The 27205-nt window shown below is 44.2% G+C and overlaps 1 protein-coding gene across 3 annotated transcripts in view; it reads left to right on the plus strand.

Annotated features, from left to right (window-relative positions):
• OS9 (OS9 endoplasmic reticulum lectin) overlaps positions 1–27205 on the plus strand; it is a 125115-nt gene that overhangs the window by 11950 nt on the left and 85960 nt on the right. For all 3 annotated transcript variants that reach the window (XM_077483636.1, XM_077483634.1, XM_077483635.1), the window contains exon 2: positions 18015–18191. In XM_077483636.1, coding sequence (XP_077339762.1) covers positions 18015–18191 — 177 coding nt within the window. The remainder of the gene's footprint in view (positions 1–18014; positions 18192–27205) is intronic.

The following is a 27205-nucleotide window of genomic DNA, read 5'->3' on the forward strand; positions in this document are numbered from 1 at the left end:
AAATAATTAAACGTGCCCCATCCCGTCAAGCTCATGTGCAGAAGTGAATGCACATGTGAGTAACGTCGGCATTTGAAAGCCGTGTTCAAACCACACACGTGAGGTATCGCTGTGATCGTTGGAGCTAGAGAAATAATTCTAGCCTTAGACCTCATCTGTAACTCAAAAACGTGCAACCTGTAGAATTTTTTTTTTTTTTTTAAACGTCGCCTATGGAAACTTTTAAGGTTAAAAGTTTGCCCCCATTCCACGAGCGGGTGCAATTTTGAAGCGTGACATGTTGGGTATCAATTTACCCAGCGTAACATTATCTTTCACAATATAAAAAAAAAAAAAAAATTGACCGGACTTTACTTTTTTTATTTTTATTTTTTTATTTAATTCAGTGTATTTTTTCCAAAAAAAAGTGCCCTTGTAAGACCACTGCGCAAATTAGATGTGACAAAGTATTGTCACGACCGCCATTTTATTCTCTACCGTATCAGAAAAAAAAGTGTGTAATAAATATATATATTTATATTTTGGGGTTTCTAAGTACTTAACAAGTTAAAGAAAAAAAAAAAAAATTATTGAAAACACCAAATCCTTTTCTCCCATCACTCCTGCCTGTTTACATTCAGGAAATACTAACCGCTCCCCCTGGTGCTATAGCGGAGCAAGCGTTCTTTCCCAGAAAACTGGAGCTAGAACTACACCAATCTAGGTCAGAAGACCAGGGACCCGACCCTCTGGCCAGACCCAATGCAGCACCCATCCTCGCCAGGAGCACCCTTCCAGACGGCTCAGACGCAACCAATAGTCGGCCCTCAGTATCTGTCGGGCCGCTTTACATAATCCCTGCTGAAACCGCACTTCCAGGCACAATTCCGCCATTGGATTTGCCAGCCCTCCCCCTATGAGAGCAGCACTGCACTTCCTCTAGCAACTGATAAGAACAGATACTACACTTGATCTTGGTTAAAAGGCAATTAAATTTAGTAGATAGATTTAGTAAAACTGAGATATCGGAACCGATTCAATCATGCAGTTTTTAGTGTACATAGATTTGCAAAACAATGGGATAAAGGAATATTCCTAAAACTAAAGGTTTTATCTCATGGTTACTGTGAAATTGTGTGAATGCATCAATGCAATGCATGTTATCTCAGCTTGCAGAGCTTGGATTCATTGAATGAGTTTACCAAAAATGTAAATATGTAGCATGAGGATGTATATTTTTCAATAAGGACGGTCCATTTCATGTTGAATAAACTAAATGATTAATGTATCTTAAATGGAAAACTATTTTAGATAGATTTTTAATCCCAAAAACATTTTATTAAAATAAATTTTAATAAACTTTAAAAACCCCATTTTTTTTTTTTTTTTTTAAATCCTTGATTTATATCTACCCTGGTTTAATGCCATTTTAGAGTGTTACTAAACCCAGAACCCTGCATTCACCATATCTGGTCTCCCACTGTACACAGAACATGGAAATGCAATTATTGTTGTAGAAGAGTCTTGGCCACGCCGGAACTGACATCGCTTAAGGGTGAATCACTGGGTTGGTGTAATTTCCGCTGGCCGGCCACAGGGGGAGGAGCTGGTGCTGGCACCTATTTCCAGTGCAGTGGCACTATGGGAGTCCGGAAGCGGAGAGTAAAGCCACAAGTGAGGCGCTGCGCACCCGCGATGGAGGACCCGGCGGGTTCTGCAACGGTGGGGACAGGCATGGGCGCCAGCAAGGCTCAGGTAGGGTGCAGGTTAAATCTGCCCATTCCTTTACTTGGGATTTCTGGTCCTCCCCTTTTCTTCAAGTGCACCTTGGGTGATCCACAGGCGGAGGCTGGGTCTCGGCAAAGGCCTCCTATTTTTATTTATTTTTTTGTTTCCTCTTGCCATAAGCTCTGATTCAGGCAAAAGGAAATGCCCCTAATGCAAAGTCAAAATGTGAGAGAATTGGAAGAAAGCCTTATGCAGCACCTGCATTGTTTCCTTAGTTAAAGTGGAATTGGCTTCTGTTTGTGATGACTTTGTTGCCTCAGTCAAAAAGGAGCTATATGCCACGATTCAGTCTTTTCATGACTCATTGGCTAGTCAGCCCTCCACATCCGAGTCTTCCCAGGTTTCTCTTTCTGTCCCAGAGAACCTTTCGGAAGACCCTTATATCAGGCAATCCCCTGGTCCTTCCAGTGAGGGTTCAAAAGAGGAGGAGGGTGAGGGGGTCGGAAGTAGCAAATTGTCCCTGGAATAAGTTGATGGGCTTCTTGGAGCCATACATGTTACCCTAAGTGAATAAAAGAAGGAACTAACACTGCACGACTGCATGTACGCGGGTCTAGGTGAACCTAAGTTTCCGACTTTTCTGGTTTATTCTGTCATTTTAGACTCCATAAGGAAAGAATGGCAGAAACCAGAGGAAAAAAACGTTTTTTTTTTTTCTCAAGAGACGTCTTCCGTTTTGAGGAAGACCCCTCTGCTGCATAGAACAAGGTCCCCAGTCTGAATGCTGCCTTCTCCCTGGTGTCTAGATCCACCGACCTGGCCTTTGAAGACATTGGGGTCCTAAAGGGATCCATTGGATAAGCGTATGGAGCTTTTGCTCAAGAGATCTTGGCAATCGGTCATAAGCCAGCTATGGCCACAACATGCGTAGCCAGGAACCTGGAGTATTGGTTTAACCAACTAAAAGCTCATAGTAGCAGATTCATCCAAACAGGAGATTTTGGATTCTTTTTCTATCTTGTTCTCTGTGGTAGCCTATATAGCGGATGCTTCAGCAGAAGCAATGAGAATGTCGGTTAGATCAGCAGCCCTAAAAAATTCGGCAAGAAGAGCACTTGGCCAGGTGATGTGGCAACAAAGAGCAAGCTCTGTGGGATTACTTTTTCAGGTGACCTTCTCTTTGGCCCTTATCTAGATACCATTCTAGACAGGACTGCCGATAGGAAGAAGTGCTTCCCGTTAAAGAAGCAGCAACCCCCAAACGGCTTTTTTTTACCTCCAAAGAGCTCAGGAGCAGGACAAGAAATCCCAGGGGAGGAGGAAGAATTTTACATACCTCCGCACACAGCAGCTTTGCATCTCACATACACAGCGGTAGCACATCTAGCTGTAGGAACACAATTTTTATTGAAATTAATAGTAAAGCAGATGCAGATTTCCAGGACTGAACTAAGAAATGTTTATGGTGAAAGGCAACTGGCGTTTTCTATTAAACAAGGTCTAAACGGGCCATTGACATGCATCACAGTTGAACTTATGAATGTGTCTTTGCATAGTTAAACTCAATGAAATCCTTTATTATTTTTGCTTGGGGACAGAGTGCAGAGGGATTAGAATAGAAGTCTTGTCATTTTTTGGAGATGTCTGAACCCCTGATAGGGTGAAGACACCTCCCAAATTTTGCCATATGCTCCTTCACATTTATTCACTTCCTGTCACATAGCCAAACAGGAAGTGAGGGTAAAACCCTACCAATGTCTTTTCTTGGGGGGAACACAGGTCAATCTAAATAGTTTCCCCATTAGGTAAATTGCACTCTAGCATTTTACTGTGTCCACCCCAAATTATTAGGTATCTGGGATTTTGGGGTTTATTTACTAAAGGCAAATCCGCTTTGCATTACAAGTGCACTTGGAAGTGCATTCGCTGGAGATCCGAGGGGGACATGCAAACAAAATAAAAACACAGCATCTTTGCTTCTACATGATTGGATGATAAAATCACCAGTGCTTTTATTTACAGCGAGTACACCTGTATTGCAGAGTGGATTTGACACACACACTCCATGAAACACACAAAATGTTATTTGGCTTTGAAATGGGTAGGAGGGCCCAGGTCCCATCCTGAGGGACATATATCAATGTCACCAATTTGCACAACACCAAAAATAAAAGGAGGAGAAGTGCTTACAAATCTACATTGCAGCTGCAAGATTTTAACCCAAAACCACATCTTTTTTCAGAGCATACAACAGGGCCAGCTAGGAAAAGGGGTGAGAAGAGTGATCGCCCAACCCCCTCCTGAACCATACAAGGCCACATGCACGCAACATAGCTGGCTGCCTTTGGGGCATGTTGGGCTCAGCCCATTACCAATTACAAAGCACCCTGTACCCACTAGTTTAAAGAGAGAGAGAGAGAGAGAGAGAGAGAGAGAGAGAGATCGCCATTACTTCAGCACACAGGATCAGTAAGCTACACTCTGTCAACCTTGCCTGTTTCCGGATAGAGGTTGTACTTAGGACAGACCCAACATTTTTACCCGAAGTAGCTTCAATACATAATCGTTCACAAGACATTGTGCTCCTAACCTTCTGTGCAAACCCATCGGGGGGAGAAGGAGACTTTTTTTTTTTTTTTGGTGTGTGAGTGTGTTTTGGACATCAAAAGGCTTTTGTTACCTGGCAATAAGAAAGGACTTTAGGCAAACACTCATTTTCTTTTTTCGGGCAACAAGAGAGGTTGCCAGGCTTATAAAGTTCTTTAGCCAGATGGCTGAAATTATCCATTCTGGAGGCTTACTCGGATGCAGGTTTGTCTCCGCCAGCTGGAATTTGTGCACACCCAACCAGAGCGCTTGCAGCCACTTGGACAGAGAGCTGGTGCCCACCCCTGAACAAACTTGCAAGGCGGAAAAGTGGTCAAGTTTCTGCACCTTTTGTGTGACATTATAGGCTAGACCTCACATCTGCCAGCAACCAGGCATTTGGCAGGAAGGTCCTGCAGGCTGTTGTCCCACCCTAAGGGGGTAAGTCTGTTATCCTCCCAGGTGCTGTCCTGAAAGACGCCTTGGGAAAAGTCAATTTAAACTTACCGCTAACTTGTTTTCCAAAAATCTTTCAGGACAGCAATGACCTGCCCTATTAGTTTTATGCACTATGCTGTGACTAACGTGCTTATGTGTTCCAGTCGGGGCCAGAGGTTCTCTTCCACAACTGATGGATGGTAGGGAGGTACCTCCCTTTTAAAGATTTGGAGGAAGGAGGTGTTTCCTGGTTTCTGATAGGAGGAGTCACGATCTCTCGGGTGCTGTCCTGAACAGACTAGTTACCGGTAAGTCTAACTTGAATTTTAGACAAACATATGGATTGTTAATGTCAACGGATTCTAAAAGGATAGTATGCATTTTACTTTCCTGTTTTTTGGCTATTCAGGAAAACAACTAAATCTCCTGTGTATTGAATCTTGGCTGGTGACAGGTGCTGGAAAGAGTCGGTTGAGGTGTCCTCACCTTTGTGCCTAACTAATGTTATCTTTGTATTTTTAATATGCAAATATTTATTTTCAGCAATGAATAGACTACTTTCACTTCCCCTCATATTTCACACTTTGGAAACAACATGCTTGCTTCCGGATGACAAAAAAATCTAAATGATATAACAAAACACTATACATTTATTTTATTTTATTTTTCATACACCCAGTTGATATATTGGGTGAAATCTATCTATACAGCTGCACCTCAAAGATAAATAAATTTTGATAATATTCTATTTCAGTAATTCAATTCAAAAAGCGAAACTCGTTTATTTTATATAAAATGCGTTACAGACGGAGTGATATATTTCAAGCATTTCTTTCTTTTAGATTTGATTATAGCTTGTGAAAACCCAAAATTCAGTATCTCAGAAATTTTGCATATAACATAAGACCAATTAAAAAAAAAAAAAAAAGATTTTAATACAGAGAATTTTGGCTTAGTGAAAAGTATGTCCATGTACAGTTTTTAGTATGCTCTCAATACTTGGTTGGGCTCCTTTTGCATGGAGGCCATCAGCCTGTGGCACTGCTGAGGTGTTAAGGAAGCCCAGGTTGCTTTTGATAGTGGCTTTCAGCTCATCTGCATTGTTGGTGTCTGTCATTTTCCTCTTGGCAATACCCCACAGATTCTCTATGGGGTTTAGGTCAGGTCAGTTTACTTTGCTGGCCAACCAAGCACAATGATACTATGATCATTAAACCAGGTATTGATACTTTTCGCCGTGTGGGGAGGTACCAAGCCCTGCTGGAAAATGAAATCCGCATCTCCATAAAGCTGGTTAGCAGAGGGAAGCATGAAGTGCTCTAGAATTTCCTGCTAGAGGGCTGTGCTGACTTTGGTGGACCAACACCAGCAGATGACATGGCTTCCCAAATCCTCACAAACTGGAAAATGTTTGAATTTAATTTTGAAATTGAGGCCCCACAGTCTGGAGGAAGTGGAGAGGTACTGTGTGAAGTTTCCACATTAAGTAATTTGGGGAGCCATGTCACCTGTTCTACTGTGTTTTATCAAGTCCAAAGTTAACACAGCCCTCTACCAGTAAATCTGAGAGCACTTCATGTTTCCCTCTGCTGATCTGCTTTATAGAGATGCTGATTTCATTTTCCAGCAGGACTTGGCACCTTCCCACACAGCCAAAAGTACCAATACCTGGTTAAATGATCATAGTATCACTGTGCTTGATTGGCCAGCAAACTCGCCTATAATATGAGTTTTGAATTACTGAAATAACTTTTTGATGAGATGCACCTGTACATCTATTTGTCAGTGTGCTGATAGATGACACATCTTGGCAGTAGCAGGAGTTTTCTGTTGGATGCTTTGCACTATCTTAGTTGAAATGTGTACATTGTTATCTTTTATATGATGTGTAGAGCTGCATGATTGATTGTCAATAGTTTTCGTGATTTATTCTTCTTTTTTTTTCTCCCTTGCGATCTTGACTAAAGTGTTTCAGGATTCTTGTGCAAAGCATTCTCTCTGCTCTTCTGAAGCCACAGCTGTCAAAAGAAAGGAAGAGAAACTGCCCAGTCTGCCAAGAATCATAACATTCTTTATCAACTGAACTTAAGTATAAACATTGTAACAATTTGTCAATGGAATAGACTTTGTGTGTAAGTGAAAAGTTTAACAACTGAAAGTGTTGTTGCACAGAAAAAAATAAAAATATATTTGGAAAAAAATTTTTTTTAAACTCTCACCTCCTAAATGCCTATTGCTAGGGGGTCTCTCGTAGTCTGCCTCCTTCAGTGCCTGGGCTGGTGATATCACTTCTCCTTGGTGTAGGAAGGGCTCCCCCTCCCTCCTGTCAGTCATCTAGAAAATGTGACAGGTCCCAGATGACTGTGCGGCCAATCGCGGCACCGCTCGCAGTGCCCGGCTGTGAAGCCACAGCCAGGTGCCTACAGAATGCCTGTGCCGCGGAGCGGTGGACGAGCGAGGCTTCGTTCCCCCGCATCGCTGGACCCTGGGACAGGTAAGTGTCGGACTATTAAGTCGGTAGCTACAGTATTTGTAGCTGCTGACTTTTATTTTTATTAAGGGGAACTCCTCTTTAAACATTAACCTTTTCTGACATTTGTTGGTTTCAAGCTTAAAATCATATATATTTTTTTTTTTGCTAGAAAAATACTTAGAACCCCCAAACATTGTGTGTGTGTATAATATATATGTGTATGTATGTATATACACACACACACACACACACACACACACACACACACACACACACACACACACACACACACTTTCCCTAGTAGACGCCCTAGAGAATAAAATGGTTGTTTAAATATTTTATGCCACTCTGTAAGTTGTCTTTTTAAATGCAATTTATTTTGTATTTTTTTTGGAAAAATTTACTTTAATGAATAAAAATAACAAAGTTAGCAAACCCCCCCCCCCCGTGTGTTTTTTTTATTTTTTTTTATTTTTTTTTTATTATTATAATGTGGAAGATTTTACGTCACAAGAATCGTGATCTTTTTATTCTAAGTAAAAAAAAATTGTGATTCTCATTTTGGCCAGACGAGGTGTGACAATTTAATTCCTGGCATGCCCGCAGCATAGCACTATAGTGGTGAGTCACACAGCCATTCTCATATGAGAGTGCTCACTCTCCTGGGTTGCAGGCCAGTTGACTCAGTCTTCATGGAGTAGTAGAAACCACACGTGTGTTGTGCTTTTGGCAGAAAATGAGTGCCCGGGGGCAAGGTTGAAACGAGGGGGGGGGGGCGCACATCTGCCCCCGGTGCCACTTTGAGTGGGGTGCTGTGGCTCCTTCCTCCTTCCCCTGGGCCGCCCAAGATCTCCGCTATTCTCTCCGTGAAGCTGCTGCCAGCTCCTATAGCGAAAGACAGTCAGCATATATCACTCCATGTTGAGCAGGGTGGATAAAAATCGCACTTTTTAAAAAAATGTATCAAATTAATTTTAATAAAATGCTGTTTGAGTGTAAAACTATTTAAGATGCATTAATTTCGTTTATCATGAAATGGAGCTTAGTTATATAGCATGAGGCTGTATATTCTGCAATATTTACATTTTTGATAAATTCGTTCAATGAATCCAAACCTCTGCAAGCTGAGATAACATGCATTGCATTGATGCATTTACATAATTTCACAGTAACCATGAGATAAAACAAGGTTCAGAAATATTCCTTTATCCCATTGTTTTGCAAGTCTAAGTACACTACAAACTTTATGATTGGATCGGTTCTGATATCGCTGTTTTACCAACCTGACGGCTTATTATTCCGAATAGGAAATCTTCATTTTGTTTGCAAATATTAGATTCAAATTACCAGTAAAAATGAGTCCTTACATTTAAAGAGATCATTTGAAAACCAGGTTGTCTCTTCTAGGAAAAGGACTTTTACATGGGCAAGGGGCCACAAAAAAAAGTACAAAAAATAACATACTATCTTTTTAATCATCATAATTAAAAATTATAACAGTATTGACATGAATGTTACAATACAAATTTCATATATTTACAAAAGATAGAAAACAGACAAAAATAATTGACATAACTTATCCTACTTTACTGTATTTCTCCTAAACCCAACTACATTACAACAAATTACAGTGGACGAAGGAAAAAACCCAACGCGTTTTCGAGATCTTGAATAAATTCTCTTCATCAGGGGTATGTATAATTCACATAAAACAGTAATCGGAAACAGCAAATCTAAGATTGAAACAATATCAAATTAAAATATCTCAATTGTCTACATTTAAAGAGCACCTGTCATTTCAGATCCATCATGGCAGAGCTTGTTGGCGGGCATCCACTCACCTTGTTGTGTCACTGACGCATCACCATTAAAGTGAATGGGACCGTCAGTGAGTCAACAGCCGGTCAGAGGAGCAGCTTCTCCAGGACAGATGACAGTTTCTCTTTAACCACTTCCCGACCGCCGCACGCCGATGTACGTCGGCAGAATGGCACGAGCAGGCAAATGGGCGTACCTGTACGTCCCTTTTAAATTTGCCACCCTGCCATCGTGAGCTGGTCGGGACCTCCGTGAGTCCAGTCGCGGGTCCCGTGGACTCGATTGCCGCAGGCATACCCGCGATCGTCTCGCGGGGCGGCTGAACTGGGAGATACTGTTGTAAACAGCATCTCCCCGTTCTGCCTAGCAACAAGTGACACTGATCTCTGCTCCATGTGATTGCAGCAGAGATCAGTGTTCACTAAAAGAAAGCCCAGCCCCCAATAGTTAGTAACACGCCTCTAGGAACACTTGACCCCTACACTGCCACGCACTGGTTAACCCCTTCACTGCCAGTGTCATTTACACAGGAATCACTGCATTTGTATAGCAGTGATTGCTGTATAAATGACAGTGGTCCCAAAAAATGTGTCAACAATGTCCAATGTGTCCGCCATAATGTCGCAGTCACAATAAAAATCGCTGATCGCCGCCATTACTAGTAAAAAAAAAAATTTATAAAAATGCCATAAAACTATCCCCTATTTTGTAAACGCTATAACTTTTGCGCAAACCAATCAATAATCGCTTATTGCGTTTTTTTTTTTTTTTTTTAATTTTTTTTATGCGTGTTTTTTTTTTTTTTTTTTTTTTCAAAATTATTGCTCTATTTTTGTTTATAGCGCAAAAAATTAAAAACCGCCGGGGTGATCAAATACCACCAAAAGAGAGCTCTATTTGTGGGAAAAGGACGTAAATTTTTTGTTTGAGAGCCACGTCGCACAACCGCTCAATTGTCAGTTAAAGCGACGCAGTGCCGAATCACAAAAAGCGGTCTGGTCTTTGGCCAGCAAAATGGTGCGGGGCTGAAGTGTTTAAATTATGATTTAACTCAAGTTGATTTTAAATTGAGCCTTTTCATGATTTAAATCAAATCCACTCTGTTGCTTAGCCCAGTCAGCAGAAGCTCACCCGACTCCACCAAGAAATGTGCGTTCTGTGCAGCTGCAATGAAAGTGTACCCCAGTGGCACTGCTGGTGTAATGTAAGGGAAGGAAGGGGGGCACCAAGCATCCAGGCTTTGCTGGCACCCATAACATCTCCAGGCTGTACTCTGTCTCATGACAGACCAATGAGGAACCTGGCAGGAATAATTGCTCCCTCCCGCATGCGCTGTATCTAAGATCTGTGTTGAGAAGGGAAATTTTAGGGGAGGATTTAAAAAAATAAAAATAAAAAAATAAAAAAAATTTAATTATAGGGGCATTTGTACAGGTGTGTGGCCGGATATGGGGGTTTTGATGGCAGGGAAAGAGGATTTACACTGTATGGGAGTAATGTCTAGGCTGGGGATTTGGGGTGGGAGAACTCTGTACTAAGGGAGGGGTAAGATTCCAGGAAAAAGGGATGTCCATTTTGGTTTAAGGTGGCCAATGAAACATGCACCCCTGAACCGTGCACTCTGTATGCAGTGCACCCCTGGATCATAAGCAAAATTAGAAAAAAAAAATCCTTGCACCAACCCAATGCAGGGCCTGCAGTCCATTTTTAAGCTAGCTAAATACATATTTTTATAGTGACATTTGTAAAAGCATATTTTATGGGTACAGGAATGCTTTTGTTTAACCATGCCCCTTTAAGCCCCTCCCACTGTTAACACTATTTTGCCACACCCACCATTCACTGCAGCGTGCGTAGCTCTGCTTGGGGCGCCTTGGGTCTTTTACAATCCTATAGTTTCAAGCCTCACCTCTTCAGCAGTTTAACCACTTGACCACTGGGCACTTAAACACACTTAATAACCGGACCAATTTTCAGCTTTCGGTGCTCTCACATTTTGAATGACAATTACTCAGTCATGCAACACTGGACCTATATGAAATTTTTGTCCTTTTTTTCACACAAATGGAGCTTTCTTTTGGTGGTATTTAATCATCGCTTGGTTTTTTTATTTTTTGTGCTATAAAAGAAAAAATACAGAAAATTCTGTAAAAAAAATGAATTTTCTTTGTTATAAAATTTAGCAGATTGGTAATTTTTTTTCTTCATAAATTTTGGGCAAAATTTATACTACTGCATATCTTTGGTAAAAATAAGTACAAATTGGTGGATATTATTTGGTCTTTGTGAAAGTTAGAGTCCAAAAGCTATGGTGCCAATATCTGAAAATTGATCACACCTGAAGTACTGACGGCCTATTTCAATTCTTGAGACCCTAAGGCTCGGTTCACACAGGGGGCGACGCGAGGCGACACGACTTGCCGTGCCGCGACCTGACAAGTCGCCCCCGTTCTGTACTACGGAACCGTTCTAAGAGGAGCGACTCGAGTCGCCCCCCGACTTAGAAAAAAGGTTCCTGTACTACTTTTGGGCGACCTCGGGCGACTTGCATTGACTTCTATACAGAAGTCATTTGCAAGTCGCCGCTGAGGTCGCGGCGCGGCAAGTCGTGTCGCCTCGCATCGCCCCCTGTGTGAACCGAGCCTAACATGCCAGAAAAGTACAAATACCCCCCAAATTACCCCTTTTTGGAAAAAAGACATTCCAAGGTATTTAGTAAGAGGCATGATGAGTTTTTTGAAGTTGTCATTTTTTTCCCACAATTCTTTGCAAAATCAAGATTTTTTTTTTTTTTTTCACAAAATTGTCATATCAGTTTATTTTTCACACACAGCATATGCATACCACAAATTACATCCCAAAACACATTCTGCTATTACTCCCGAGTACGGCGATACCACATGTGTGAGACTTTTACACAGTGCGGCCACATACAGAGGCCCAACATGCAGGGAGCGCCATCAGGCGTTCTGGAGCACCCAGGACAATTCTGACATTTCTCTCCTACATGTAAAAATCATCATTTAGTTGCTAGAAAATTACATAGAATCCCAAAACGTTATATATGTTTTTTTTAGCAAACACCCTGGAGAATACAATCAAGGTCGTTGCAACTTTTTATCTCGCACGGTATTTGCGCAGCAATTTTTCAAATGCTTTTTTTTGGGAAAAAAACAGTTTTGTGCTTAAAAAAAAAAAAAAAAAAAACACAGTAAAGTTAGCCCAATTTTTGCATAATGTGAAAGATGAAGTTACGCTGAGTAAATAGATACCTAACATGTCACTCTTCAAAATTGCACACGCTCGTGGAATGGCGCCAAACGTCGCTACTTAAAAATCCCCAAAGGCGACGATTTAATTTTTTTTTACTGGTTATGTTTTGAGTTAAAGAGGAGGGCTAGGGCTAGAATTATTGCTCTCGCTCTAACGTTCGCAGCGATACCTCACATGTGTGGTTTGAACACTGTTTTCATATATGGGCGGGACTTGCGTATGCGTTTGCTTCTGCATGCAAGCACATGGGGAAAGGGGCGCTTTAAAAAAAAAAAAAAAAATTTTTTTTTTATTCATTTTACTTTATTTTAGTTTGACATTTTTTTTTACCCAAAAATAAATTTTTTGATCACTTTTATTCCTATTACAAGGAATGTAAACATCCCTTGTAATAGGAATATGGCATGACAGGTCCTCTTTACAGTGAGATATGGGGTCAATAAGACCCCACATCTCACCTCTAAGCTGGGAAGCCTGAAAGAAAAAAAAAAAAGGGGGGGGGGGGGTGTCTATGGCTGGGTATTGCAGGGTATCACCGACTATGGCTGGGTATCACCGACTATGGCTGGGTATCACCGACTATGGCTGGGTATCACCGACTATGGCTGGGTATCACCGACTATGGCTGGGTATCACCGACTATGGCTGGGTATCACCGACTATGGCTGGGTATCACCGACTATGGCTGGGTATCACCGACTATGGCTGGGTATCACCGACTATGGCTGGGTATCTCAGAGTATGGCGTTGCAGAGCATTGCAGGGTATTGGCGGGTGTTGCAGAGCATTGCAGAGTGATGCAGGTTATTGGCGGGTGTTGCAGGGTGTTGCAGAGTGATGGCAGGGAATTGAGGGGTTAATTTTCGGTGAGCAGCGATGTGGGCACTGCAGATGCAGCCCACATCGCTGCTGACACGATCTCTTCCCCCTCCGCTGTACTGATCGGTACAGAGAGGGGGAGGGAGGAACCGGCGTCATCATAACATGACGCCGGTTTGTTTACAAGTGATCACTCCGTCATCTGCAATGAGCGGCCGTTTACCGTGATCCGTGATGCACCGGGTCCTGTGGACCTGGCGGTCATGGATGCTCTCGAGTGCGCGCGAGAGCGGAATTCTGGGAGGACGTCATATGACGGCCTCCCAGAGTTAAACAACCGCCCTGTAGCCGTCATTCGGCTATGGGCCGGTTGTTAAGCGGTTGGGAAGGAAGAACAACACACAGAAGCAAGCCGTGGCTCACTTTTTTTTTTTTTTTTTTTTTCAGTGGTGCCCCTCCAAATCTGCTTTGAAAATTAAGCTTGAAATTGCTGAAACCACCTATACAGTGATTGTGTTGGCCTTCTCTCGGCTAGGGTTGGGGGTTGCCGAATGCCGCCCAAGGTGAAAAAATGTTTTTGCTTCACCATAGCTAGGGGATTACAATTTTTGTACATTCCATGCTAGGAATGAAGCAGATTGTCATTTAAAAAAATGTTTTATCGCCACAAAAAATGTAATCTAAAACCCAAACTTAAAAAAAAAAAAAATGTATGTATGTATATATATTTTAAGTTTTGGAAGAAGTGAACCTCCCGTCAAGAGATCCACCCACTCCTATTATGGATTTATTTTAAAAGAACAAGTTCAGGAATGCAAATAAATTCTAGTCCCTCTATACTAGCCTCCTGCACTGTCTACTACTGTCCACACTGAGGCTTGCAGCGCGACTTCTCTATAGAAGTCAATGCAAGTCGCCTCAAGTCTCCCCCAAAGTCATACAGGAACCTTTCTCTAAGTTGGAGCAACTTGTGTTGCTCTGATTAGAACGGCTCCATTGTACAGAGAGCAATGTGACTTGGCGGCTAAGTCGCCTGATAAGTCGTCCCAGTGTGAACCGACCCTAAAACAATTTTGATATTTATTTGGCACCAATTGAGAGCTACTGAAAATATTCATGGCTGCAGAGTTATCGATTCAGCAGGAATTACTACAGTATAAGCTGTAAAACAATTCAGTTGTTTGTATCCCTTGACCCTCCATTTTGGATTGTAAGCTCTAACTAGCAGGGTCCTCTGATTCCTCCTGTATTGAATTGTATTGTAACTGTACTGTTTGTGCTGTGCTTTACAACATTAGAGCAAACTGGCGTATAAAGTATTATTATTATTATTTTTATTGTACCTCGTCGTCTCTTCTGGTTTGGATTTATAGATAGGTGTTCAGCAGCTGTTTGTTACATAATGCTGCACGTTTTTTATAATAATTGTAAAGTAATGTCTACTCCTTGGCTTCTTATACAACCGTGGCCAAAAGGAATGACGTATTTTTTTCCCCCAGTCTGCTGCTTCAGTGTTTTTAGCGCTTTTTGTCAGATGTTACTATGGTATGCTGAAGTATAATTACAAGCATTTCATAAGTGTCAAAGGCTTTTATTGACAATGACATGAAGTTTATGCAAAGAGTCAATATTTGCAGTGTTGACCCTTCTCTTTTTTTCAAGTTCTCTGCAGATCACCCTGGCATACGGTCAATCAACTTCTGGGCCACACCCTGACTGATGGCTGCCCATTATTGCATAATCAATGCTGGAGTTTGTCAGAATTTGTGGGGTTTTTTTTTTTCACCCGCCTCTTGAGGATTGACCACGAGTTCTCAATGGGGTTAAGGTCTGGGGAGTTTTCTCGCAAAATTTCGATGTTATGTTCTCCAAGCCACTCGGTTATCCCTTTTTACCTTGTGGCAAGGTGCTCCATCATGTTGGAAAAGGCATTGTTCGTCACCAAACTGTTCTTGGATGGTTGGGAGAAGTTGTTCTCGGAGGATGTTTTTTTGTACTTTATTCATGGCTGTGTTCTTAGGCAAAATTGTGAGTGAACCCAGTCTTGGCTGAGAAGCAACCCCACACATGAATGGTCTCAGGATGCTTTACTGTTGGCATGACACAGGATTGATGGTACCACTCACCTTTTTTTCTTTTTCCAGACAAGGTTTTTTCCAGATGCCCCATACCATCGAAAGTCATTTATCAGAGAAAATGACTTTACCCTAGTCCTCAGCAGTCCAATCTCTGTACCTTTTGCAGAATATCAGTCTGTTGCTGATGATTTTGACACCAGGCGATCCTCCAAAAGTCTTCACCTTACTGTGGGTGCAGATGTACTCACACCTGCCTGCTGCCATTCCTAAGCAAGCTCTGCACTGGTGGTACCCCAATCCCACAGCTGAATCAACTGTAGAAGAGCGCCCTGAAGCCTTCTTCACAACCATTTGAAGTTCTTGATGACCCTTACGCTCTTAATCCGCATTCTAGAGTGATTTGCAGCCTTGTCCTCGTCAATGCTGTTAACGAGAGAATCACTGACATGTCAGCTGGTCCTTTTGTGGCAAGGCATAAATACAGTGGAAATGGTGGGGGGTGTGTTTTAATTTTTAATTTTTTTTTTTGGTTTGTTTTGGATTAAAGTGGTTGTAAAGTCAGAAGGTTTAATGCAGTCTATGTGCAGCATCTTCCCAGAGCCCCATTGGTGTCCAGCAATGTCCATGAATGCCTCCCTCCTCATTGGCTGAGTCACAGCAGCTGCGCCATTGGCTCCCACAGCCCATAAGGAGAGGGAGAGAAGGTGGGGCCAAGCCATAGCTCCATGTCTGAATGGATACACAGTTCTGCAGCTTGGCTCGGGTACCCCCATAGCAAGCTGCTTGCTGTGGGGGCACTCTACAGCAGGGAGGGGCTAGGAACACCGAAGAGGGACCAGAGAAGAGGAGGAACCGGGCTGCTCTGTGAAAAACCACTGCAAAAGAGCAGGTAAGTATAAGATGTTTGTAAAGCCTTGTTTTCTTTTAAAATGACAATCGCTAAGTTAATTTTCATGGCAAAGGGGGACTTTGCAATTCATCTGATCACTCATCATAACATTTTGGAGTATATGTAAATTGCCATCATAAAAACTGAGGGAGCAGACTTTGTGAATTTTAATATTTGTCATTCTCAAAATTTTTGGCTAAGGCTGTAAACTAACATCCCATTAATGCTTGTTCCAGCATGGTGTGTACTTCGTCTTCTGGTCTGGGGAGATTTTTTTATTATCTGGATCTTGTCCCTTAAAATTGTTTAAAAACAAAAAACAAATATGTTATACTTGCCACCTCTGTGCAGTTGATTTGGCACAGAGTAGCCTGGATCCTCCTCTTCTTGGGTTCCTTTTTGCTCCTAGCTCCTCCCTCCTTTTGATTGCCCCTCATCCAGCAGCTTCCTATGGGGGCACCCAAGCCGAGTCAGAGCTCTGTATGTTCATTCAGACACGGAGCTTATACCTGGTCCCGCCCCCTCTGATTGACTTTGACAGCTGCGGGAACCAATGACGCCGCTGCTCTGTCTCAATCAGTAGGGGTGTCCTGGATGGCTGAGGGGATTGTGAACATAGCTGGAGAGAGAAGGGGCTCAGGTATGTAATTAGGGAGTGCTGGGGATGCTGCTACACACAGGTTTTTTTATCCTTAATGCATAGAATGCATTAAGATGTAAAAAAATCTACTGCCTCTAAAACTCCTTTTTTATAGTAGTTTGAAACTTCATGTAAATTCAGACTAAACGCATGATGTAAAATTGCACAAAGGCTATATTAAGTGATGGCTGTATGTCAGAATGCTCAGTACAAATCTTGACCTTTTTTTTTTTTTTTTTTCTTTACATGTCAAATTTGCCCCAATCTTTTTACACTGTGAACTGAAGGTTTGGAAGGCCATACATCATATTGAATGAAAAATGAAGACGGCCACTAGTATGAATCTCGTTGCCGAAATGGGGGATGAATTTGTTTTTTGTTTTTTTTGGTGGGACTGCAACATTGTGGTAGACAGATTGGGGATCTGCCTAGTCTTAAAAGTGCCCATTCTGTCTCTGGAGCGATCGCGCCCAGCGGCTCCCCTGCTGTAATTTCTCATGCATAAAATGACATAGGGTAATAGGGCTGCCCTGCGACGGTATATATGCACTGGCTGTTCCTTAAAGGGATTGTAAAGTGAATTTGTTATTTAAAAAAAAAAAAATTTTATACTTCCACTGTGCAGCTCGTTTTGCACAGAGTGGCCCCGAACCTGCTCTTCTGGGGTCCCTCAGCGGCTGTCTCTGCTTCCTCCTGCAGGTGCTTCTCACGTTCATGCGAGCTCCCTTGCATGGTGAGAAGCATCTGCGGGCACGCTCCCGTGATACAGCCGGCGGCTATAGCCACTCGCTGTATCACACGGCCCTGCCCCCCGGCGCTCCGCGTCAGTGGATGTGATTGACAGCAGCGCGAGCCAATGGCTGCGCTGCTTTCCATCCACTCCAGCCAATCAGCGGCCAGGCTGAACGGTGGAAAGGACGTCGGGGGCCGAACTCGGGACTTTCGAGGGGTGAGGTAAGTAAAACGGGGGGGGTTGGGGCCGCCGGGACTGTCAGATGTTTTTTCACCTGAATGTATTAAGGTGAAAAAACATTTACCTTTACAACCCTTTTAAGTGGTTTAATGTTTTTTGCATTTAAGTCAGTAGAATGCAGCATGCCATTATCGGCACTTTTTTTTTTTTTTTCTTTCGCGTATGGTTTTCATTACAGGCAACCTCTTGTGTATTTGAATTGTATCACATTAGTTTAAAGCATTACTGCAATGACCGGATGAGATTCTGAACTTTATGTATTATAGTCTATATACAGCTAAAAAAAAAAAAAATTTTTTTTTTTTTTTTTTCTTATACAGAGCAAAGCTGACAACATTGTAACAATTGCCTCAAAATACAAGCAGAATTATGAATGTAAGCTCCCAGCAATTGCTGTGAAATTTCAGCAGGAGAAGGAGGAAGACACTCAGGCCTACTCTGGACTTGGAATTTCTGATCTCCTAAAACCTATGGAAGCTGCACCATGCCTAACAAAGGTACACTTAACTGTACATTGACTGTGACCTCCCATATGTAGAGTTCCCTGCCAAATTTATTTGAATTTCAGCTCAAGTCTTGTTTAACCACTTAAGGCCAGAGCCCATGCTAGAAAAGTACTTAGAATACCCAAACAATAAAAAAAGTGTGTGTGTATACAGTGCTTTGCGAAAGTATTCGGCCCCCTTGAATTTTTCAACCTTTTTCCACATTTCAGGCTTCAAACGTAAAGATATCAAATTTAAATTTTTTGTGAAGAATCACCAACAAGTGTGAAGTGGAACGAAATCTATTGGATTATTTAAACTTTTTTAGCAAATAAAAAACTGAAAAGCGGTGCGTGCAAAATTATTTGGCCCCTTTACTTTCAGTGCAGCAAACTCACTCCAGAAGTTCAGCGAGGATCTCTGAATGATCCAATGTTGTCCTAAATGACTGATGGTGATAAATAGAATCCACCTGTGTGTAATCAAGTCTCTGTATAAATGCATCTGCTCTGTGATTGTCTCAGGGTTCTGTTGAAAGCGCAGAGAGCTTCATGAAGACCAAGGAACACACCAGGCAGGTCCATAATACTGTTGTGGAGAAGTTTAAAGCCGGATTTGGATACAAAAAGATTTCCCAAGCTTTAAACATCCCAAGGAGCACTGTGCAAGCGATCATTTTGAAATGGAAGGAGTATCAGACCACTGCAAATCTACCAAGACCTGGCCGTCCCTCTAAACTTTCAGCTCAGACAAGGAGAAGACTGATCAGAGATGCAGCCAAGAGGCCCATGATCACTCTGGATGAACTGCAGAGAACTACAGCTGAGGTGGGGAAAGTCTGTCCATAGGACAACAATCAGTCATACACTGCACAAATCTGGCCTTTATGGAAGAGTGGCAAGAAGAAAGCCATTTCTCAAAGATATCCATAAAAAGTCTCTTCTAAAGTTTGCCACAAGCCACCTGGGAGACACACCAAACATGTGGAAGAAGGTGCTTTGGTCAGATGAAACCAAAATCCAACTTTTTGCCCACAATGCAAAACCATATGTTTGGCGTAAAAGCAACACAGCTCATCACCCTCAACACACCATCCCCACTGTCAAACATGGTGGTGGTGGCGGCATCATGGTTTGGGCCTGCTTTTCTTCAGGGACAGGGAAGATGGTTAAAATTGAGGGGAAGATAGATGCAGCCAAATACAGGACCATTCTGGATGAAAACCTGTTGGAGTCTGCAAAAGACCTGAAACTGGGACAGAGATGTATCTTCCAACAAGACAATGATCCCAAACATACAGCAAAATCTACAAAGGAATGGTTCACAAATAAACGTATCCAGGTGTTAGAATGGCCAAGTCAAAGTCCAGACCTGAATCCAATCGAGAATCTGTGGAAAGAGCTGAAAACTGCTGTTCACAAACGCTCTCCATCCAACCTCACTGAGCTCGAGCTGTTTTGCAAGGAAGAATGGGCAAGAATTTCAGTCTCTCGATGTGCAAAACTGATAGAGACATACCCCAAGCGACTTGCAGCTGTAATTGCAGCAAAAGGTGGCTCTACAAAGTATTAACGCAAGGGGGACAAATAATTTTGCACGCCCCACTTTTTTTAGTTAAAAAAAGTTTCAAGATCCAATAGATTTCGTTCCACTTCACAATTGTGTCCCACTTGTTGGTGATTCTTCACAAAAAATTAACATTTTATATCTTTATGTTTGAAGCCTGAAATGTGGCAAAAGGTTGAAAAGTTCAAGGGAGCCGAATACTTTCGCAAGGCACTGTATTAATTACAGAGGTTTTGTGGTTGATTTAAGTTGATAATTAAACTCGGTGCCTTATCTGCATTTAATTAGCCTCAGAACCTGTGTAATTCAAAGGTGTTCGGGTTTTAAGGGATGAGGTGGCAACTCTACCCTGAATGGACAGCAGTATGGCAGATACATGGCTTATACCAGAGATATGCAATTAGCGGACCTCCAGCTGTTGCAAAACTACAAGTCCCATGAGGCATAGCAAGATTCTTACAGCCACAAGCATGACACGCAGATGTAGAGGCATGATGGGACTTGTAGTTTTGCAACAGCTGGAGGTCTGCTAATTGCATATCCCTGGCTTATACCTTGATGCAGGCATCCAGAGACACCAGGGAGGGGAGCACAAGTGGGTGGGGGATTGAGGAGCAGGTAGACCTTGTTCTTCCAGAAGTATTACAGCATAATTTCTCCCGTCTGCAGTGCTACACCCTGCCGTCTGATTCTGATATATGCCAGATGCTTTTAATGTGGCAGACAGCTCCAAGTTAGGTTGGTTGAAGTGTTTTTTTATTTTATTTTTTTCCATGTTGATCTCCATCCTACCTTGCCCTTGGGGGATGTCCTCTCTTTGGGTATTAGTTGCTATGGGTTTTGGCCTCTTACAGGCGCAGGGTTGTGTGTGTGTGTGTGTGTGTGTGTGTGTGTGTGTGTGTGTCCACCAATGGTGCAGCAAGTTGGAGGCAGCAACCCTATCACCTCTTGAGCTGCAGAGCAAAGAGATAATCAGAAGCTCCAACTTATTAACTCCTTACACTTATGTTACACTTTGTGTGTGAGTAGGCAGGCAGGCAATGGAAGAGTAAGATGTATTTAAAAGAATGTAGCCAATAGGAGGGTTAGATGTACAGTGAGTAAAATAAGTATAGAACATGTCACCATTTTTCTAGATAAATAGATTTCTAAAGGTGCTATTAACATGACATTTTCACCACATGTCTAACAACCCATGCAATCCATAAATCATATATCATATCTATTTACCTAGAAAAATGGTGATGTGTTCAATACTTATTTTACCTGCTGTATTGTCGAGTATGTAGCCAATGGGGTGTGTAAGATTTGTGGAGAATCCAGGCAAGCATGGTTGTGTGCTCAAATAACCCCTCGTGCGGGGCGTGTCCGGATGTGAGGAAGAGCGGACGTGTGTTTGGGGAGCTCCGGCCATCCGCATTCTAATCCTGTGCCATCCTGCTAATTCCTCGGCCCAAAAGGAGTGCTTTCTTGCCCGGAGGGACTACTGCCCTGCTGCAAGGTGTCCTGAGTGGTTATTGTGGAGTGGGGGACCGTGGAGCCTGAGATACGGCCGCTCATCCTCCTCGTGCCGGACGCCATCTTCCCAGCCTGTGCGGGGCAAACGGCGCTGATCCGGGGCCTGTGGGAGAGGTAAGGGGCTCCTCTTCATTCATCCGCTGCCCCCCTTGTCCCCCTGGGCTGTCCCGTTGTTCCGCGGGCCGCTGGAGCGATTTTCGGGCCTGAGGCCTAGCGCGGCCTAGTGAAGCCTGCCGCAGACCGGACTTTCCTGGCCGGCGGGCGAGTGCCGCGATCGGCCAGCGGAGCGGCGGAGGCGGCTGTCGTCCGGTGGGGAGCCGAATCCTGCATCACAGGCCTGGCAGGAGCTGGTGGGGAAGCTGTGGAGCCATAAAAACTGCCCCGGCCTGGTCCGGCCTAACGCAGCCTGGGCATCAATTGCAGCCTGTACCCAGTGGCTGGGGGGGATGTGCTGTGGCCGGCCTGGCCCCTGTGCTTTGGTAGCTGCTCCTTTCCTTTAGTTCTGGACACTGCTTCTCATTGCAGGGGGGGCTGTTCTGGTGCACTGACTGAGGGCCCTGGCTATCCTCCCTTGCTGACGGACATTGCATCCATCCATCCATCCAGCTCCCTGGGCCCTGCCATATTGAGTCACTGCCTGAGCCTTGCTACCTAGGGACTGCAGCTGTGAGGAGTGGAGGCTCACGGACACCTGCGGCTCACATCCCTTCATGGGCCCTAAACATCGGCCCAAGAGCTCTTCTGCGTTGAGCTGTCCTGATCCGCCCGCTCAACCAGATCCCTCTCTTATTGGGAGGGTGCAGTCGCTGCTTGCGGAATTAGCCATGGAGTCCGGTTCCCCCTCTGGGGCGGCTTTGCCTACCCCTCCCTCCCAGGACAGTACTGCGGTGATACTGGCTGCCATTGAACAGCGTAAAGCCTCTATGCTGGTACGAATTGACCGCCTTGCAGAAGAATGTACTTTTATTAGGAATGACCTGGACAAGATCAGGGGCAGGCTGACTGAATCAGAATCACGGATCTCTGCAGCTGAGGACCTCACGGCTACCCATACCAACAACATAGCGGACCTGCAACGCACGGTGCAACTGCTTGTCGCTAAGGCTGATGATGCGGAGAATAGAGCAAGACGCAACAATATCCGTGTCTTAGGTCTGCCGGAGGGGGAGGAGGGTGATCGGCCAGCGGACTTTGCTGAAGATTTTTTCAAGAAGCTGTTGAGCCTCCCGGAAGTCTCCTCGACATATGTTGTTGAGCGTGCTCATCGGGTTCCTACAGGACGTTACATCCCAGGGTCGACTCCCCGACCCTTCCTGGTCCGCTTTCTGAATTTTAGGGACCGGGATAGGATCCTCTCCGCAGCCCGTAAGCTCCCTTCTCTACCATACGGCAACTCCTCAATCCTACTGTTCCCGGACTTTTCGGCAGATTTGCAGCGCAAGAGAAGGTCCTTTAATGATATCCGCAGGCGCCTACGGGACAAGGATATTAAATACAGCATGTTATACCCCAGCCGCCTTCGGGTGCCTTATAACGGATCAGTGAAGTTCTTTGACACCCCGGAGGAAGCAAATGACTGGCTGATCACTCTACGTTAATCTTCAACAGCTTTCCCTACGTTGATGGGGGGTACTACTACTTGCCTGCATTGTTATCCTGCTGTGGGCTCCTGGCCTTTTTTTGTTTTTGTTTTTTTGTTTTTTCCTGGCGGGTTGTTGACACGGCAGCTGCGGAACTCACGGGATGCTACTTCCCAATGGATGGGTGGACGCCTTTGTTTCATCCTTCCTGCCAGCGGACGGCGTACTGATCTCCGCCTCTCCTAGGGCTACTGCGATGCCTTGCCATCTCTCAAGTTGATTCTGCCTGACTCTGCTTTGCTTTTTGTTTTTTTTTGTTATAGGTCCTTTAGCTACCTCCTTTTAGCTCGGAGCTCCCCGGACGTGGGACACTTAAGGACTTATTAGTTTTTCCCCTCATTACAGGGTTTTTGACCTGACAAGAATAAGCGGCTTAGAGCGGCCGCTGCTTCGGAACTTTTTTTTTTTTGACTAAAGTCTGGAGGTTTAAGTTTTTTGGTTAGGTTTTGGGTATCAAACTGGTCATGTTTTTTAGTGCCCGATTGGTTTTTGTTTTTCCCCAATTGGGGCACTCTTGGCTGGTAGGGAGTTGTGGGTTTTCTTTTTTTCTTCTTTTTTGTTTTAATTATGTTGCTGTTTTCTTGTTCTTTTTTTCTTTTTTTTCACTGTACGCTCTGAATCCACTGATAAATGCACCTGTTTTGAATGTTGTGCTGACCTGTACCATGTTCGCTGGCAGGATACTGGGATATTGTATGTGTATTACTGTACTATCATAATTATTAATTGCTTCCATGGCGTTGAGATTAGTGTCTTGGAACGTGCGGGGCCTTAATGATAAGGTAAAAAGGGCGTTGATGTTTAAATACCTGAATAATCACAGACCCCATGTACTTTTTCTTCAGGAGACTCATCTCCTGGGGAATAAAATCCTTGCCCTGCGCAGGCCCTGGGTGAGACAGGCATTTCATGCCACATACTCTAGTTATGCAAGGGGAGTGGCCATCTTGCTAATCAAATCTCTAGCTTACAAAGTTGTTCACCTGCATACTGACCAAGGGGGTAGATTTATTGTCCTACTGTTAGAGATTGGCCAGGTGGTTTATGCTTTGGTCAACGTATATGTGCCCCCCCCCCCTTTCAATCCACAGATTTTGTATAAGATTGCTGAACTGCTGGCTCCCCTACAGTTCTCCAGATTGTACATAGCTGGGGATTTTAACTCTATTTTAGACCCATCCCTGGACTCGTCCAACCCGAACAGGGCTTATTCGTCAGATCTACTGCAGTGGGCCCAAACGTTTAACTACACTGAGATCTGGAGATGGAGGAATGTGGGCGTTCGGGCCTATTCTTTCCACTCCTCCACACATAAATCGGGCTCTCGGATTGATTTGGTCTTCGGCAACTCTGGGGCCCTGACGTCGGTGAGGGGGGCCCTGTACTTGCCTGCAGGTCTCTCTGACCACGCGCCTTTGGAGGTCACCTTGCAGTTGTCGGACACCAGGGGTACAGGTTGTTGGCGTCTGGCGTCCAAATGGGTGCAGGACTTGCGGGTGGGGGAGGAGGTCGCTCCTAAGCTGAAACAATATTGGGATCTGAATGAGGGCTCTGCCTCGGTACAGATGGTCTGGGATGCTTTTAATGCCAATACCAGGGGGGAATATATTTCGGCTATCAAGGCGGTCCGCTCTGAGATGTCATCTCGGATGCGGCAGCTTGAGGGGAGCGAGGCCGAGGCGGCTGAAGCTTTTTCCGCCTTGCCGACCCCGGAGCGCTTTACTCGGCTGGCTGATTCAAGACTGGCCTTATCCCTTCATCTTGCAGAGGCCACACACTTAGATCTGAAGTCTATGGCAGGAAAAATCTTCGAATCCGGGGACAAAAATGGTAAGCTTCTGGCAAATTTAGTAGCTGACTCTAAAATGCAGACAGTTGTCTCGGAGATCTGTGGGTCGGATGGTCAGTTGGTGTCCGCGCCTGACATGATACTTTCTGAGTTCAGGGCCTTCTATGAACAACTGTATGCTGAGGTTCCAGGGGGGTCGGTGGAAGCGCAGAGGGAATTTCTTTCCTCCTTAAATTTGCCCACTCTATCACAGGAGGACCGGGAATTTCTAGATAAGGACTTTACTTTGGAGGAAGTGGAGGAGGCAATTCGCTCACTCCCTGGTGGGAAGACTCCTGGACCTGATGGTCTACCTGGCGACTGGTACAGGATGTATGCCCCACTGATTGCTCCCAAGTTGTTAAAAGTGTTCTCCGATAGCAAACTTCAGATGGGGCTTCCCCCATCCATGTATCAAGCACATATAGTGCTTATCCCTAAGCCTGGCAAGGATATCTCCCTGTGTGCTTCCTATAGACCGATCTCCCTGCTAAATTATGACCTGAAAGTCTTGACAAAAATTCTGGCCACCAGGTTACGGACGGTCCTGTCATCCCTGATTGATATGGACCAAACTGGATTTATGCCAGGGAAGTCCACAGATATAAATCTACGACGGGTGTTTACACATTTGCAGTTGCCGGCCACTGAGTCTTCTACGAGGGTCATAGTTACACTAGATATTGAAAAAGCTTTTGACTCTGTGGCCTGGCAGTTTATGTCCTTAGTTTTGGAGGCCATGGGTTTTGGAGTGGGATTTTGTAATTGGATACATATTTTATATAAGGAGCCCTTGGCGCAGATTAAGATAGGTGGCGCCTTGTCAGAGCCTTTCGCTGTTAGGAGAGGAGCGCGGCAGGGTTGTCCATTGTCACCGGCTCTGTTTGCCCTGGCAGTGGAGCCACTCACGTCGGCCCTCAGGAAGGCGGAGGGAGTTAGAGGGATACAGGTGGGTTCCATACAGGAGAAGGTAGCCTTATATGCAGATGACCTCATACTCTTTTTAAGTGACCCGGCCCAGTCTCTCAGGGAGACGCTACTTATTCTTTCTCACTTCACTGACTGTTCAGGGCTTAAGGTAAACTGGGATAAATCTCAAATTATGTCAATAGATAGGGAAGCCAGGGCAGCTGCGGATCCCAACCTGCCACTCATGTGGACAGATACATTGAAATATTTGGGGATTTACATTTCCCCCTCTACCTCTGATTTTTGTGCCCTCAATCTGGATCCATTGGTGCGGAGGATGAGGACTAGACTGAAGGCATGGTCGCATCTCCCTCTCACTTTGATTGGGAGAATTAATTTATTTAAGATGAAGCTTTTGCCTGCTTTTCTCTATGTTCTCAGACATGCTCCAATCTGGATTCCTAAAAAAATATTTCGCACGATAAATTCTCTTTTGGTGTCCTTTTCTCTGGGGCGCTAGTCAGCCACGGTTTAAGCTCACGGTATTGCAGAGGCCTTGGGGGGAGGGTGGTTTAGCTTGCCCGGATTTGCACTCCTACTATGTGGCGGCTCTTCTGTCCCATGCTCATAATTGGCTGGTTTCAGACGAGTCCAATGCGGCGGTGGTCCTGGAAGCGGCGTGGTTGGGGTCGTATGAGGCACTAAGACACTTGGTGTATCGCGGTCTACGAGCCCCCTTTCCTCTTACTGCTGCAATGAGGGCGGTTATAAGGGCATGGAATGCTGCCAATCTGATGCGCCCCGTACCCTCGGGACACATCTCCCCGCATAGTCCTCTTTGGTTCAACCCGAATTTACCGGAATTTGGCTCTATTCCCGACCCTAGTGTATGGGCAAGCAGGGGTATCAAATATATTGATCAACTCTGTGTTGAGGGCAAAATAAAAACCTAAAACCTTTGATAGGCTGAAACCACAGTATACACTGCCCAACTCACACTTTTTCAGATACTTGCAACTTAATCATGCCTTTCGAACGCAGTTTGGAAATGCCCCCGTCGCATTTTACACCTCAAGGTTGGAATCTCTGCTCAGAGATGTTGATCTGTCCAAACCGTTGTCTGCTATCTACAAGGTGTTACTCCCAGGTGTTCATACCGGTTTGGAACTCCAAAGGGCAAGGTGGGAAGCTGATTTTCCCTCCTTGGATACGGAGGACTGGGAAGATGTATGGGAGTATCCTTTCCTACAGTTAATGTCAGCCAGAGATAGATTGGTGCAATTCAAAATAGTACATAGGGTATATTACACTCCGCAACGTCTTCACAGAATCTATCCATCTGTCCCTGATTTTTGTTGGAGATGCAACTCACTTTCGGCGGATTTCATACACATGTTCTGGAGCTGTCCTCAGATAGCTAGGTTTTGGGTGGAGGTGACTAATTTTATTCTGGCGGTTACCACCATTAACATACCTTTATCGGTCGAGATATGCCTCTTAGGACTGGTCGAGCCGCTGGCTCCACGCCGAGCGCTCAGAACACTCCTGGGCTTATTGCTGTACTA

The sequence above is a fragment of the Lithobates pipiens genome, unplaced genomic scaffold, assembly GCF_037356315.1.
Source record: "Lithobates pipiens isolate NorthernLeopardFrog02 unplaced genomic scaffold, aLitPip1_a1.2 Scaffold_16, whole genome shotgun sequence".
Classification (NCBI taxonomy): domain Eukaryota; kingdom Metazoa; phylum Chordata; class Amphibia; order Anura; family Ranidae; genus Lithobates; species Lithobates pipiens.